The sequence below is a fragment of the Larus michahellis genome, chromosome 9 (assembly GCF_964199755.1).
Source record: "Larus michahellis chromosome 9, bLarMic1.1, whole genome shotgun sequence".
NCBI lineage: Eukaryota > Metazoa > Chordata > Aves > Charadriiformes > Laridae > Larus > Larus michahellis.
This window is the reverse complement of record NC_133904.1, coordinates 20,565,161-20,582,032: the sequence shown is the minus strand read 5'-3', so window position 1 is coordinate 20,582,032 and position 16,872 is coordinate 20,565,161. Positions and strand designations below refer to the sequence as shown.

Here is a 16,872-nt window from a genome sequence, read left to right as displayed (position 1 = left end):
CAGATACATAGTGAAAGGATCGATTTTTTTCTGAGCTATGATGCAATTAGGTCAATTTTGATAGTAGCTCACTTTTGTTTTGGTCCGAGGCATTAAAAAACAAACTCAAATGAGCTCGGTTTGCATATTTTTGTGCTTTTGGGTTTTTAGGTGTACACATGTTGCTTCTTTTTATCAAAGATTTCATCCCCATGAGATGTGCATGTTGCAAGCTCAGTTTTGGAGCTTAAAATAGGATTATGAAATTGTGTGCCACGCTTTTAAGGAGTAAAACACCTTAATTAAAAAGACATAATGGCCAAATTAAGGATGCTCGGGATGTTCTTATTTTGTATCCTTATTTTGCTTTTGTTGTTTCTTTTGTTGGATTACCTAGGGTGCTGATAGGGATTTCTATACTTTATAAAACTTCACATCTCTAAAGCGTTATGCTGCGCCTTAACCATCTTTCAAAATTATGATAAAGAGCTGCTTCAATTATTTATCCTCTGCTCAAACCCATCTCAGGGTGCTGTGACTTCAGCAAAATAATCCTTCCCCTCACCTTTGTGAAAACCATTAAACCATTTCCTCTTTTTTTTTTTTTTTTTTTTTTTAACCTGGTCATTTGCTCAATCCAGGAGATGCACAGGCAGCCCCAAACACTCATTCTGTTTTCTTCAGTTTTGGGGGACTGGCTGAAGGGTGGAGCCAAGCCCAGGCAGAAGTTAGAGGAGCCCTGGAGATCCTTGAATCCCTATAATCAGGCACAGGCCCTGAAGGAGTTTTGCCACCTCCTTCATCTCTTCCCTCCGCTGCCCTCCCTCAGGGCTCAGGGAGTTTAGGTAGTGCCCTGGGGCCAGGAAGCTGGAATATGCAGTACAGCTGCTTTCCTTCTATCATAGAGGCATTTGAGACAAGTAAATTGTTGATTCGGGTGCCTGCATTGCTGGGCCTGGTTAGCTTTTGCTGTAAAGCTGTAGTACTTTCTGGCATCTAATGCAAAAATCATGTGGCAGAATAAATTTTAGAGGTGATCCTGTGCCAAGGCTGTGGCAAAGTTGAAGAGCCTTTTTGAGGAATTTGCCTTTTGCTTTTCTATGGGGCGCCTCAGAAATGCAGAACGAATCAGTGACACACTGCAGATCACTGCTTATTCTTGGAAGAACGGTCCGATGGCCATAAAGGTTCAGGGTGTTTTGTTTTGTTTTGTTTTTCTCTAAACCACTTCAGAATGGGAAGGAAGAAACTGCATTCGTGGCTCGCTGTATAGTGATTTCTGGGATGGGAGGTCAGTTGAAATGTCACAAATCCATATGTGCTTGGGGCTCTGGGCTGGTGCACCGGTCACTCTGGCGTGGCAGCTGCTGCCAGCTTCTCCGGGACACCAGGCTGTCAGAGCGCCACAGCATGTACTTTAGCAGTGAATGTAGCCCGAAACGTTTTGTTTCATTGATTGGTCTTTGAGGCTGTCAGGCGCTTTGGACAAGTGGTGGGCTGTGACATCTGTCCTCTCCTGTGCGCCTGTCATGGTTTGAGGAACCCACAACAACTTATTGTCGATCAGACAATTACTCTATCACCTGATGACCCCTCCCCACCTGGGAAGGGGAATTGGGGAAAAAGCAAGGAAACATGAGGGTTGAAATGTAAATAAATTTAATAGGATAAGACTAAATAATTAACATTAATAATACTAAAGAACCAATATCGATCCTGATACCAATACAAAATACCCAAGGATTACACCCAGCCCATTCTATCCGTAGGAAGCTGTGAACTCCCAGCAGGGGACAGCAGACGTCGGACACCGTGAGGGAAGGGCTCAGGCACCGGGGCAAGAAGTTCTCAGGGTGGCGGCCATCAAGGGAGGGAGACAACTTCTCGGCAAACTTTCTAATTTCTACTGAACGTGACGTTCATGGTATGAAATAACCCTGTGGGCAGTTTGGGTCAAGTGCTGGGGATCTCGCTCCTTCTCATCCCCGCACCTGGCGAGCTCAAAAAGACTGAGACCTTGAAACCCACAGCTCATAAACTCAATATTTTCAGCAATTCTTGCTCTGCCTCCGCGTGCCTGCCCTTCTCTGCACCGCGCGCCCCTGCCTCGGCGGCGGAGCGGCGAGGGCTGGGCAGGCGGGGAGGGGGGCAGCCTCCCCGGCCGCCCATTGGCCCGCCGCTCCGCCCAATGAGGCGGCGGGGTGTGGCGCGGCTCTCGCGAGAGCGGCGCGCGGCCCGTGCGGCGGAACCATGTTGCGGGTGGTGTCGGCGCAGCGCCTGAGGCGGGCGGTGAGTGCGGGCGGGCCGGGGGCGGCGGGGAGGGGGCCGAGGGGGTCGGTTGCCTTCCCTCCGCCCCGGCCGTGTGGGCCCCCCGCCCGGGGGGCAGAGGTGGCGCGGCGCCGAGCTCCGCCGTCGGCCCGCCCGGCGGCGGTGGCTGAGGGGGTGTCCGAGGCCGGGGGGGGAACAGGCCGAACTCCTCCGCTGGACTCCGCTTCCCTGCTGCGCTGTGGCTGTTACAAATAAAGTTTCTGAGGGGATGCCGGGTGTTTAAGGGGCCCTTTCAGTGCTCATTGCAGGCAGGAGTTGAGGATCGTTGTCATAACTTTCTCAGAGTGCTCGCTGTCATCCCCCCTCGTCTGCACCAGTTGAGGAACTGAGTACTTTCCTTACAGCTGAAAAGACTCTTGAAGTTGTTATTGCAAACTCTAACAGTGTTACACAGAAATTTTTGGCTAAAGGAGAGGTTTTCTGGGGCTTTAAGAGGTTAACACAGCGTTTCTCGGTCACACGAACTCAGCTGTGCAGAAATGTGATTGATTTAACCCTCACAACCTGTGGACTGAAGCTAATGTGAAATGCTTGTTGCTTTTCCATATTGACCTTCATATTGTTCAGCTGTGAGGAGTGCTGGGCTTTTGAAGGCTGTTTGCTGCTTGATGTGTCATGGTGGCTGTTACCAAATTTAACGACTAGGTGAACTCAAGGTTAGTTGGAGTAGATGATTCATGAAATGTCCCTGAATATCTGTTCGATCTCATAGCACGCAGACACTCCCTCCACTAAAACTGTGTGTAAATAGCCCTTCTAAAAGAGCTTTAAGTCTAGCAAGTTTTTGAGCTCTCCAAGGCTTTTACAGATATTCCAGTTCTAAAATTGTAGCTACGGATATATTCATCAGTGTCGGGTACTAAGAATGGCTTAAAAGAAGAGCAAAGGTAGATGAGGACACATGATTTAGTTACTCTAAAATTGATAACTGTTGTAGTCACGGGCATCTTTCAGTTATTGTTAGGCTGTAGGCTTTGCAGAGCAAAGGTCTTGATGATCTTTGGAGCTCCTAGAACATATGGTACCACTGTGTAAATAATACTTTACTCTCATGATCACTGCACAATTCAGTTTACTCTCCTGGAAACATGAGGTGGGCTCCTTGGTTATCAGCTATCTGCATCTAAACTCATAAATTTATAAAATAAAGCTAATAAAACATTGTGTGCATCTTCAGTGTGTGGGTAACAATGTAGTCTGCCAGAGAAGTGAAGCAAACTCCAGTTCAGCACTGCTAATGCTCATGCAGTTCAAGAGTCTAGAGAAAAATAGGATGCAAGAGACCTGTAAGGTATGAGCAACAAGGAAAGGCTGGAGTTGCATGACTTAAAGATGGGAGCACTGAGGAGGAATATGTGACTGCAAGTACACAAAAAATTGGGGCAGAGGTGGGAATAAGCCATTTCACCAGTCCATGGATGATGAAATAATAACAGTTGGCTTAAATTGCAAGAAAGCTATTTAAGATAGCTATGAAGATTCAAGATAGACATTAAGAAATCCTTTATAGTTGAAAGTATAGCAAGGTTTTGGAGTGGGTTACCTAGGAGTCTTCATCACTGGAATGCACTAACAATAAGCTAGACAGATATGTTGGAAATAACATCAATATGATTGCTTTGCATCTAATGGAGGAGAGCTTTGTATGAGCTCCTGAGGTCCCTTCAAAACCTGTAATGATATGAAATCGCGATCATCAGGATTGTCATGCAGACTTTTAGTTAAGTGACATTTTGAGGTCATGCATTCCTACCTTTATAGAGCAACGAACGATTAATATATTCCCTTAACATTCTCTGTTTTTTTAATCAGTTTTATCAGATAAGCAAGTGTCTGCCTATTTGCTTGTTCACAGTGTTGGGTTTTTTTTTTCTTTTTTCTTATATGATGCTACCCAGCAGCTTGGGGCCAAGTTGGTTGTAGGTGGATATAATACCAATGCCTTTAATTTTGTATCCAGTTGTTACTCAACCTGTGTTGAAGTTAGAGTTTATCCTAAGGCTATTCATGAAGGGCAAGCAGTGCTAGACTTGACTGTTTGAAGTCATAAATTAATCAGAGATTGGTCTCCCTCACTTTGACCTCCATGGTTGCTCAAAAAGCCCTAGCAACAGAGTGAAAGAGTGAAGGACGTTGTGGCTGTTTTGTAAGAAAACTGTTTTGCTTTGTATTTGATTTTCAGGGTTCTGCTGTTGTTTTAAAGGCCCAGATAGAGTAAAAGGTGCATTTGCTTCTGCAGTATGTTTTTTTTGGAGGCAAGAGTTGCTTTAGAGTTGGCTTAAACAAAATAATAGTTATGTTCTTAGGAAGCTGTTGGAGACCTTCAGCTAAAAGTGGTCTTAACTGACAGGTTTTCTTTCTCACTTTGTAGTGTAGTATTTTACCATATAATAGCTTTTGAATAAAGTGAAATTGTTTAATTTTTAGTGATATTGAACAGGTATTCTCATTTTGTCTTTACAGTGTTTTGGGGGGACCCACTTTTCATAGCTGTTGAGTCTTTGAGTTCCTGTGGATTTGTTCAGAGTTTTCAATTTCTTGGTGTTTCTGAAAATGGTGGATTTTATTTCAGTCATCTGTATCTCATGATGCATGTGTGGGGGTTTTTTTTGATTTTTTAGCCTGAGATAACTCAGATAAATAGGTTTAATAGGCTGAAACACACCTTTCTCAGGAAGTACTGGGCTACATTTGTACTCTTCAGGAATACTTTGTATGTATCCTTCAGTCGCTATTGATAATCTCAGACTATTAACTTTTAAAATGTGTTCATTTACCTTGAGTTCACTTTCAGTAGGGTCTGTATTTCAAAGCAGCTTTGTTGCTTTGTTTTTTATTCATGGCTTGCGTGGGATATATCTCAGAAAGTTCATTCTGTATTTCATCTTTCTATTGCTGCTTCAATTCCTTTGTAATTTTAAGTCTTTACCGTGTTTCCTAAATAAATCCTTATTATGAATGCTTTATTTCTTTTGCTGTTTTTTGCTGCAGTTATAGCTCTTTTTCAGTTCAGGTGCCTTTAGTGTTGTTTTTCTAGTTAGTGTATTCTGGAGTTAAATTGCTGTCGCTTAGACCTCTTCTGTAGCCAGATCTGTGCAGAGGTTCTAGGAGAAGTATAAGCTTTATTGCTAGAGTGCCCTCCTCTCCCTGAGCTTCCCAAATATTTTTCTTCTTTTTTTTTTTTTATTAAGTTTTGCAGCTACAAGACTGTCTATTAATAGACTTAGGCATTGTTTTGTTGTATAGGAACATTATCTTTAGTAATACCGTAATTCCTAGCTCCTGGAGTCAGTTCTTGGGAGTTTTGCCCAGAGGTAATGGATTTCTATGAGATCCATAATTCCTATTAAGCAGTTCTAAAATTTTTATTTCTGGCCAGTTTGCTTTTACAGCTAAGAAAATCAGCTCTAGAGATACCTTTGTGGGTCCGGTTGTTAGGTGCTTTTGCCTTGCGAATTTCTAGTTTGGTTTAGTTCCCAAAACTTCCAGTGGTTCCTCTGAGGAGTTTGGGAAGCAAACTTCAGTTTCCTGGGTGAAGTTTCTAACAGCCTAGTTCATATTGATGCATGTTTGGAGTATGGGGCGATGTAGAATACACCTGCTGGAGCTCTTGCATTTACTGGAAAGGCTTTTTGCCTGTCCCACCTTTTGTTCCCATGTCTGCCACATGTGTTACTTACAGAGCCGATTTCATAATTCCTGCCTTACAAGGGGCAGGCTGCAGGCAGGCAGCTCTTGACTGTAGAGGCCATTAATACCTGTCTGCTCCCCAGTCTCACCAAGCAGCAAGCAAAGTTTATAACACTCTTGTCTGGAATTTTCCAGCTGTTAATACATATGTTTTGTAGCATACAAGCAGCAAATCCGTACTTAAGAAGTGCTGGGCCTGCTTGTGTGCTGATCAGGTGACCTGTCTACATGCTGAAAGACCAACGTACATTCAGTTTGTGTTGGCGTTGCTGTGAAGAGCAGATCACCTGTGCAAATTGAATGAGTACTTTGGATGTTGGCCTCATGCATGGGTTTATCTGCGTACAGGTGCTGGGCATGTCCAGATTTCTAATGTTTGACTGGGACAGTAGCAGTGAGTAGTCTCAGTTATTTTGTCTGAAGTCTAGAAATTCAGATCTCATACCTAATTTTTTCACATTCTGCTTGGAAAACATTGCTGAGTTTCTCAAGTGGGAAGCAAAAAGATGCTTTGGGGAAACTTGAGACAATAGATTCAGCGAATCCTTTGGTACTTTGGTACACTGCGCATCTAGGTTAATCTTACCAACTTTTAGTCAGGTTTGCTCTACAGAAAATGCTGGGGGGAGGAACTGGAAACTCCAGACATTTTTCCTTCATAAATGTTTATTTTAGTATAAACTGAATCGCTGTCCACCAGAGAGGAAGCTTAGATGTTTCTGCTGTAGAGGGAGCATAGGTGCCTAGCTTCAATTTATATCTAAACCTCAGTGATGCAAATTTCCAGTTCTACTGGTTGCTGGCAGATGTGTTCATAACTTACTGGCGTGCTTGAGAAGCCACCCAATTGCCCAAGTTGGTAGGATGTTTAATTGTAATTTATTTCTTTGGATAGCCTGATTTTCCAGAGCTTAGTTTGCACCAGGAACCTTCTGTGGCACAAGCGCTGAGTGCTGTTCCCTCTCAAGGCATTGTTTTCAATAGTTTGGTGGTTCTGCCTGTCTTATTTCTTGTCTTTTTATCCTTGCTGTCAGCTGGTTAGGGTTATACTCAATCTTCCTATTTTATCTAGGCTTGAAACTAGACATCCTGCCCAAGTACAGGGGGAGAAATCATGTCAGTGAAATAATGGGCTGTTCTAGCACACGTGCAGCTGGTCAAGTTCCTTCATTAAAATAACTACGTGTCCTCTCCGTTGACTCATTGCAGAGTCTCAGTTTCCAGGATCGTATGTGGCTGGATGAATTACCCTCTGGTTTTACTGCAGAATCTTTGTTACAAAAAACAAAAGTCAGTTTGTTTTTGTTTTGTTTGTTAAAAAAAAAGAGTTTACATTTGTTAGTATATTAAAATTCAGATTCACATAGGAATCTTATTTGTCGTCCAGGGTTTTTACCCAAGATCTAGAATGTGACTTTTATTTTAAATCTGGTCTTGTCAGAAATGCCTTCAGAAAAGTCATGCATGTAGCCATAAAGTGGCCTTCTAGTGTGCAGTTCCCGCAAATATAAAATGTGTGATTATCAGTTTAGAAGTAACACCTAGTTAGTGATGTAATATGCAGTCTGCTTAAGCAATGTCCATTGCTCTTACTCTTCTTGGCTAAAAAAATTATTTCTCAGTTTAGTCTAGAATTGTTTGGCAGAATGATGTATAGCTTCTCTGGTGGTGCAGTACTTATTTAGGGAAAAGATCATAATATAGTCAGAATTGAGTGCGTGTTTAAAATGCATGCGGCTCCCTTTGGAAATTTGAAAACTTCGAATCTTTTGGGAGCATGGTCCACTTTACCCTGTGACATGACTATAAATCATTGGAAAAGTGGGCTTTTTGCCACAAAAGCATGGATTTATTCTTCAAACGGTGACTAAAATCTCATAACTTTTATTGCAAATGATGTGTGAAACATAATCAAAAATACGGTGTCTGATCTATATTGGCAATAAATATTTTGTTACTGGCAATTGGCTTCAAATGATCTTAGACTCTTTAATCATAACAAGTAACCTTAAGCATAAAAGATGAAATGCAGAGCACTTCTACAAGAATCCTTATTGTTTTAATCAAAATGAAAAATTAGGATCCTGATTCTGCAAAAACTTATCTTTGCATTTATATTTTTACACTGTGATTAGCTTCGGGGAAGTCCTCGGGATTTGCTTCCTCTTTGTGAAGTTTAGTAGGTAGACTTTGTGTGGTTGAAGTCCATATCCAAATTTTAGCCGCTCAGACTTCCTGAAACTTTTTTTTCTAGTTTAAGTGGTGGTTAAGTGCATATTTGGTGTGAGGGGAGATGGGGTCAGAATATATGTTTGAAAAAGTAGTATTGGCTGTGCAGTCTTTAGCATTGTGTTAGTGTTTGTGCCTTGGTCTTATTAATGAATATATTTTGTTTTCCATGTGTTACATATTACATTGATCATAACACGAGTCTGAATCCTTTATGTAGGATAAACAAAGACTTGAAGGATAATATTCTGTTTCACCCCAAACCCTTTCCCTACCCTAATATTAGTCTCGGAGGTATAGCACTTTTTCCAGGTTCACCTGAAAATTAGAGAGGAAAGTCTCAGAGCTTAGAATATTTTGGTTTGGTTTCATGGCAATTCTTTTCTGTTTTTCCCCCTCCCTCTTTTTTTCTTTCATTTTTGCTTTAGAAGTTAAAGTCTGTGTGGACGGTGAATTGGTCAAAAATATTATTTAAGGATCATTAAATTGTGGTAGACTAAGTGGTCAAGTGTCAAATGTACAGGAAAATAGAAAAAAATAATCTTGATGTTTATCAACAGTTCTATTAGTGTGATTTCAGGCTGTGAGCCCTTGCTGCTTGTCATCCTACCACTGCATGCAATTTTGGCTTTATGCATAACTAATTAAAAAAGTGTGTTTTGTAGCTAGATTTTGGCTAAAACCTATAGTAAAAAAAAAATAAAAATCAAAAAAACCCCCAACCAAACAAAAAACCAAAACCCAAAACAAAAAAAAAAATCAAAAAACCCCAACAAGTAAATATCTATTTGCTACCATTGGTTTCCTTGTGTCTTAGTCTTGCTGGTCTGATCTTCACTTTTTACGGTACTTAGTTAAGTTGATCAGCTGAGCCTAAATATAATGTATTAAATGTTTTTCTTAATATTGTTCAGTATTTTCTTGTGGAGATTTTAGTTTAAACAGAGCATGTTATAAATATGCTGAAGTCAAGCAAGTTTATACCTTTTTAGCACCTTATTTTTTCTGCCTACCTAATAAAAATTATCTAAATTTAGCCTATTTTGTTTGACAGCAGTGTGTTACAGTCTGTATAATTGATAACTTTCTGTAAAGCATTGGATGTTCTTGGGAACAGTTTTTTACTTGAATGCTAAGTATCAAACTCCTCTCTATCTCTCTTTCTGTTTTTTAAAGGCATCGCTGCTCCGGAGGTTTCAGAGTACATTAGTCATAGCAGAACATAACAATGAGACTCTTACACCCATTACACTAAATGCTATCACTGCTGCAAAACGTCTTGGAGGCGAAGTTTCTTGTTTAGTAGCTGGTACCAGCTGTGACAAGGTAGGAAATGCTGTTTTTCTGTGAATGAAATAATGAACGCGGTGAAACAATACTTGATGCATCTTGGTCAGCCTGAAAAATAATCTGTAGTGAAGAGGAACTGTGCCAGGAATTGCTAATCTGCCGGAAATGTCCTGCACTTGAACTGCTTCTCTTCTGAAGTTGAAAATATGGGTATAGATTTCATTTCACATGGGAGAATATCAATATCAGTTGTTAGAAGCTTAAGCAAGCAATTTTTGTAGGACTAAAGGACAATTAACTCTTAAAACAATATTTCCCTGTAAAGTCTGAAAGACAAATACTGCAGTGCTAAGAACTTGGAAAGAAGCTTGCACTCGTCCAAATGGAAACCAGCAGAACTGAAACAGCACTGTGACAAATAGGGCTTCTGAGCACCTTGCTTTTGCTAGTCAACTACTAGTAGCAGAGTGAGAGTGTGTTTGCAACCTAAAATTCTGAAATTAGTGGTTCTTGACTTTGTCATACAGCTCACGTCTAAAAAAGTTTCTTGTATGTTAGCTGTTGTATTGTTAGTCTAATTTTTATGTGCAAGATCTAGAGACAATATAGTTAGTACATTAGTGACACTTTTATTCTAGCATGATATACTCTTGTGTGAACAGTAAAAGTACAAATAATTATGCCTAATATTTTTCATAGTAGGCTATTGCTTATGAATTGTTATTCTGAAAGCAATATGTAGTATCTCATGCAGGAGGCATACTTAATGGTAGCTAATTCACAAATAGGTGGAGAAACCTCAGTGGCTATTCTAAACTAAGACACAGGTAGTCGAGGTAGAGACGTGGAAGCCAAGAAAATGTAAACAAAATTTTTTTAAAAAAATTGCCTGATATGTCTGTCTTTGAGTTTCCTTATTCTTTGGCACTTGCATAGTAGAAAAGTGATTGGGAATGATGTTTAATACTAAGTATAGGGTGTCTGTTTGGCAATGTATGTCATGCTGGGAAAAAGTACTTTACAAAAAATGAAGGTTGTGGGTTTTTTTTAAAGTTTCTGTATTGATAGGGCAAAAAAGCCAGTTACTCAAACAAATATTCTATAGCAGCTATTAGGGAATTTTTGTTTATTTCCTCTTGTTAATTTTTGAGGGTAAACTGATACTCAGCAAACTCAGTAGAACTACGCTAGTTCTGGGGTGATGCATGTGGTCTCCAGACACTGCTGTCAGTCGTCTTTTCTCTGATCTGCAACAACCCTTTTATCATTTAAACTTCACTTCTGCAAATTTAAAGAAAAAAAATGCATAAATAAAGAACTGAAAATATACATCACATCAGTAGGCAGAGAGTCCGCTGCAAACAAAGGATTGCTCCTAAAATGTGGACAAAGATCATAACATCGCTGTACATTTGTATTTGCATTGTATGCTTGTGCGGTAGATATTGACTGATTTAAAAGAAGGTAGGATTCGTTTCTTGCTGATTGTATCAGAATACCGAGCAATAATCCTCAAGTGTGATTGTTATCAACTGTTGTAATAAATCATGAGATCATTGTGTAATCCTGCGTACAGGAGGCAAGCTTTCCCGTGTCTGATTTGCTTTGTAGTTTTCTTATTCACAAAATTCATTTTCATTATCCCGTAAGGCACGATGCTGTGAGTTGGAAGATCTGCATTTTGTTCCATTCTAATCTTGAAATTCACATGCTTTTGTGTTCCAGTTTTAACTGATCTCTAATCTGTCAGCTCTTTGCAGCAGGGACTCTCTCTTTTTATTTGTTTGTGGTGCCTGTTACAATACAAACTAATAATAATTCATTTGTAATCATAGGTAGGACAAGAAGTCAGCAAAGTTCAGGGTGTTGCAAAAGTTCTTGTGGCTCAGCATGATGCATACAAGGGATTTCTAGCAGGTGAGAGTAGTTCTTACCTATTAAGCAAAAGAAATGGTATTTATATTTGTGATTTAAAATAAGATAGTTGTAAATATTGAGCAATATATTTTTGTCCTCAGAGGAGCTGACTCCCTTGATTTTGGAAACTCATAAAAAATTTAATTACACCCACATTTGTGCTGGAGCATCTGCCTTTGGGAAGGTAAGTAAATCAAAGTGCATCAAAATTTTCTTGTAGAAAAGAGACAGAGACGCTGTTGTAAGTAAAGAGCGTGAATCAAATGCCTGAGAGAGGTCAGCCATCGACTGGTTTGAGTTTTTGAAAAATGTTATAGTAGTTTGCTTAAGAGGTCATTAGTTAGAAACGCTGATTCATGTCTGAGTTTTATTATGGGCTGACTTGACAAAGGAACAGTATAGAAGAAATACTTAGTGGTAACCAGCTAGTTCTACGTACACAAGGCAAAATGTACAATAACACAAAATAGATTAAGCGATCTGAAAGCATAATGAAAATTGTAAGGAAAAGTACAGTAAACTGAGATTTGCATGCTGAAATGAAATGTGCAGACCTATTGTAAGCAAATTCTTTTTTTGGGGGGGGAATTGCGTCTATGATGAAAGTCATGTAAATTGAAATGTCTGTAAAAGACATTACATTTACATGTAAAGACAGAATAATAATAATAATAAAATAACACAGATCCACGTCCTAGCAAAGATGTTTATTAATGAAAATACAGTTTTTAAAAACTTGTTTGTTAAGGAGTGTGTTTTTAAGTATGCAGAGAGCCTCAGCACTAACAATCTGGTCAATGTTGTGGTGCAGCTAAATTAGAGAAAAAGGATACTTCAGAAATGTTGCCGGTGCGGGATGAATAATGACATCAGCCTTCCATCTGACTACTTTCACTTACAATCAATGTCAGTCCGTATACTTAAAATTTTGCTAAGAGAAATCTTTACATACCTCAAGTCTTAGGGGTGGATTTTTGTTTTGTTTTTTCTTTTTCTTTTTTGATCTGCAATGTCTTAGTAAAGGGTAATAGATTTTGTTTTAAAGCTTACCATTCCATTTTTGAGTACTTAATGTGAGTAAAGATTTCAGAACTGGGCACTGTGTTGTATCAGATTAGGAGGGGGACAAAAAGGAAGCAAAGCTCTTGCTGTCATTAATTTCTTCATGATACATGTTGCTCATTTTATCCTCCTTCCCATTCCTAAAGGTGCTATGTAATTTTTTAGAGTCAATTTCAGAGCAGGAGAATATAGATTTTAATATTAATTTTTAAAATAATGTTTTTTTGGCTTTTGGGTGGAGAGTGCACGAGTTTTTTGCCTATTATCTCTGGTAACTAGCTTCCAAAAATGCTTTTTTTTTCCTTGAAGTGCTAAGAGCTCAGCAATCCATAATTGTCAATTTTCTGAGTAAATTGCATCTATATTCAGTTTTAAACTATTGAAGCAAATAAGCCTCCCAATTTAAGATATCGAATTAAGGGTTTACTTACAGTAAGCCTCATAAAATGTCTAATGTTATTAGAATAATGGGATTTTATTTGGCTGCTAAAGCTATATGAGTAGCCCTACAAAAATCTTAACAGTTGTATGTGCCACTTTACTTACAGACAGTATTATATGAAGTTAAAATCAGGACAGCCTGCATTCTTTTGCTGACCATGTGCATTTTCTTAGCATCTCCTTTGCTAACTTTTCATCTTTCACTTCTAGAATCTTATTCCCAGAGTGGCTGGCAAGCTTGATGTTGCCCCTGTTTCTGACATTATTGAAATTCAATCACCAGACACTTTTGTGAGAACTATCTATGCAGGTGGGTAATCACAAAAGGTTATGTGGTATTTGTGCAATAAAGGACCCAATATTGATAACTTTTCTACATAATCCTGTGGTTAGAACCTTGCAATACGATAGGGATTTTCACTTTACAATCTGAATCGCTGTGGTTCATAAAAATGAAACCTGGGGATGGACATGATGCTCCGTGTGTGGGAAAGCAAGTAATCCCAAGAACTTTGCTACCATCATTTAGAAACCAGGTCTAGCACTTTAATTAGTAGAATTTGGTGATGTCCTTTATACATACTGCATTTCTTTGTTAATGTACTTCTGATCAGATTTTGTAAAACATAAGACATTAAGTTAATTGTCCAGCTTTATTTAATATGACTTGCATTAGTTCTGATTTAAGATACTGCAGGGTTATTTTTCCTAATTATGAAGACATTGAACTAATTCTTTATAATATTTAATTGACTTTATTTGCAATTCTTTTTTCAGTCTTGTTTCTCTAATGCTTGTCTGACACCATGTTTTAATTTAGATATGGGCTTATTAGCTTTTGTTTCTTAATTTTACTGTACAAGATTGTACCACATGTACCAACGTAGTATTACATTTCGAGTTACGTTACCAGAATGCGGTTTTGTGTTGCACTTTTAAGTTGCTTCCCAGTAATTCACAGTTTCAAGGTGACTTTGTTTATGATTAGCTGGTGTTGCAGCATTTTTCTCTGTTCCTTGCCGCCTCCAGTGTGAAGTAGATACCTTATGTTATATATTATTGAGAGAAACATGATCCCGCGGATACTTGGGGCAGGCCTCGTTGTCTTCTGTTCTGATGAATTCATGCAACAGGAGAAAAGACCTACTTTGAATTATAGACACTCTTTATGTTTAAGGATGACACTTTCAAAGTTGGGGTTTTCCCCCCCCTTCTGAAATTTAAAAGCTCTTTCATAAGAGATGATTTAAATGCTCTGTATCCTTTAAAAATAGAGGATTTGTTAGCATACTTCAGAAATATGGAGCTAAAAAGTAAGTTAAAATATTTGTAGGCTACATTTACTAAGTGCGTAGGTTTCAAGTTTTAGTCATCTAAAACTGCAATTTTGAAAAGTAACTTTCTGAATGTTGCCTATTCTAGTAGAACTGCTGATGTCTTTCTGGTGTTAGTTTCATTTGTTTTTTAAAAGGCATAGTATGTCTGATATTATCTTCTTTAAAAATGTAACGTGACCCTTTTCTTTTTTTTTAGGAAATATTCTTTGCACTGTGCAATGCGATGAACCGATTAAAGTATTTACCATACGGGGAACTTCTTTTGAGGCCGCACCAACAAGTGGTGGTAGTGCCAGTTTAGAAAAGTGTGAGTATTTGTTCTCATATTTTGTTGTTTCGTGTAATAGAGTTAAGTTTTGTTCACTGCACAGTGATGTTTTGCAGAAGTATTTGTCAATGCAAACTGATTGTCATAATCAGAGCTTTATGCTTTTAATATGGGTAAATACGGGCACGTTTTAGTGATGTCTGGTAAGGGAAGATGTGGATTATCTGCTCACTTGCTACTTCCTTGACCAGAAATGGAGATTATCTGTGCTGAAATCTGTGCGCTCATTTCACTCGCTGCTTAAGGCTCTGCCACCACAATCTTGAAACTTTTCCTTATTTAAAGTTACAGCTGTTCGAATAGCCAGATTGGCTTTCAAAGCAAGATGGGTGCAAAAATAAAAGTGGGTGGCTGTCCACAGTTTTGGTTTAATGGGTCGTATTTCAATTAAGACAGGTCATTACAGTGTCTAGCTGAATTAGTAGCAGTTTAAATTGATTTGAGAACGCTTAGTTGTTGTTTTAGATCAGTTTTAACTAAATGAGTTTAAATTATTATTTTAATGAAGCCAGTGTAGCTTTGGTAATAGATAAATCCGGTCACAGAATCACAAAATGGTTGAGGTTGGAAATGACTTCTTAAGACCATCTAGTCCATCCCCCCTGGAGCAGGTTGCCAAGGACTGTGTCCACAGGCCTTCCGTATGTCCACAGATGGAGACTTCACAACCAATCTGGGCAACCTCTTCCAGTGTTTGATCACCTTACTCTTTTTTGCTGTAAATCCAGCAAAGGCAATCATTAGTAATGTGCTGTGTGTGTGTTCCAGTCCTGGTATTTCTCTGGATGGCTTAGTGCCTGCCCCTGAACCATCCTCTAGTTCCTAACGTCTGTGGATGTTAGGAAACAAATGCTACTTGATGCTTAAGATTAGCGTATTGCATTGTCTTTGCACCACTTAATTGGCTTGTTTGCCTGTCTTAATAAGAACCACACTTAGTATGCTGGGTTGATATCACTGTATTACTTATACATCAGGCCTTCATTTTAGTGCAGCTTGTACTATAGGTTACTTAAACACAACTAACGAAAAGAGGCTTGTAAATCAGAGCCACAGAGCAATTACAGAGAGTAGCTAAAATCTTTGGTAGAATTGGTTATAGAGTGAACTTTTGCATTAAATTTAAGCTTAGATTTAAAAGGTTGAAAATACACCATTTATCCTTTTTCTTGGGGATGTTTTTCTTCATCTGATGAATGCAGTAACCCCTCCACCGCCTGTTGGCCTGTCTGAATGGATTGAGCAGAAGTTGACAAAAAGCGATCGACCAGAGCTTACTAGTGCAAAAGTGGTTGTATCGGGTGGTAAGTAGATAATACTAAAACTATGTTATGTTACATTTAAGTAATGGTACATCTTGATTAAATAGTATCTGTAGCAGAACATATATGTTATAATGTTATATATATATTATAATGTGATACGTTAAGAAAAAATTATGATGTAATTCTGAGATACGGCATAGGGGCCAGTGGTGACGCACCCAACATGTATGTTGTGTTAAGAGGCAAAACATGAGTTTAACATATGCTAGTAGGCTTTTTGAGAATATTGTCATATTTCGTGAGTCTCTAAAATTGTAGCAATATGTAGTGGGTTTAGATCCAAATCTGTTATGTTTAAAATTATTGCTAATCATTACAGGCAGTCCAAACATTATTATGTAATGGCTTTAATGATTTTAAAAATCATTATGTTTGTATTCTGCTTTCAGGTATAAAGTGATGGACTGTGATTTTTACTGTATGCTTACGGCTAAAAAGTCATTCCGTAGTTATCCCACTACAGAGTTTTGTACCTAAAGCCAGCAGAGGGAGCACAAATTAGTAAAAAATCCCGTTTCCTTGATTTCAGAGAATGATCTTGATGGTGCAGTGTGCAGGAAGTAAAGCAGACAGAGTGGTTTATACATATGAAATAATAATATTAATCACAAAGACAAAAGCTAAATCCTCCAAATAGTGAATTCTATTTAGTAATATGTCCAGAAATACCCTATGCAGGCATATGTTTGTGCCTTTGCAAATGCAAATACTCATACAGAAAGTTTATGTAGGCAATAAAAAAATCTTAAAGCACATTATGTTCTTCTTTCTTTATCTTTCCTTGTTCTTAACTTTTAAGGGAGAGGCTTGAAGAGTGGTGAAAATTTCAAGTTGTTATATGATCTTGCAGATCAGTTGCATGCTGCAGGTAAAGCTTGTTTTCATTCTCTTTTTTTAACCCTGGTTATTATAATTTAAAAAGGTCACATTAAAAATGATGTTCATC

The 16,872-nt window shown here is 38.7% G+C and overlaps 1 protein-coding gene across 1 annotated transcript in view; it reads left to right on the top strand.

The window, feature by feature from the left end:
* Positions 1 to 2,139: 2,139 nt before the first annotated feature.
* ETFA (electron transfer flavoprotein subunit alpha) overlaps positions 2,140 to 16,872 on the top strand; it is a 32,456-nt gene continuing 17,723 nt past the window's right edge. Inside the window, exons 1-8 of the mRNA XM_074599773.1 lie at positions 2,140 to 2,268; positions 9,403 to 9,552; positions 11,352 to 11,433; positions 11,535 to 11,617; positions 13,147 to 13,246; positions 14,470 to 14,580; positions 15,804 to 15,905; positions 16,726 to 16,794. Coding sequence (XP_074455874.1) covers positions 2,230 to 2,268; positions 9,403 to 9,552; positions 11,352 to 11,433; positions 11,535 to 11,617; positions 13,147 to 13,246; positions 14,470 to 14,580; positions 15,804 to 15,905; positions 16,726 to 16,794 — 736 coding nt within the window. The 5' untranslated portion in view covers positions 2,140 to 2,229. The remainder of the gene's footprint in view (positions 2,269 to 9,402; positions 9,553 to 11,351; positions 11,434 to 11,534; positions 11,618 to 13,146; positions 13,247 to 14,469; positions 14,581 to 15,803; positions 15,906 to 16,725; positions 16,795 to 16,872) is intronic.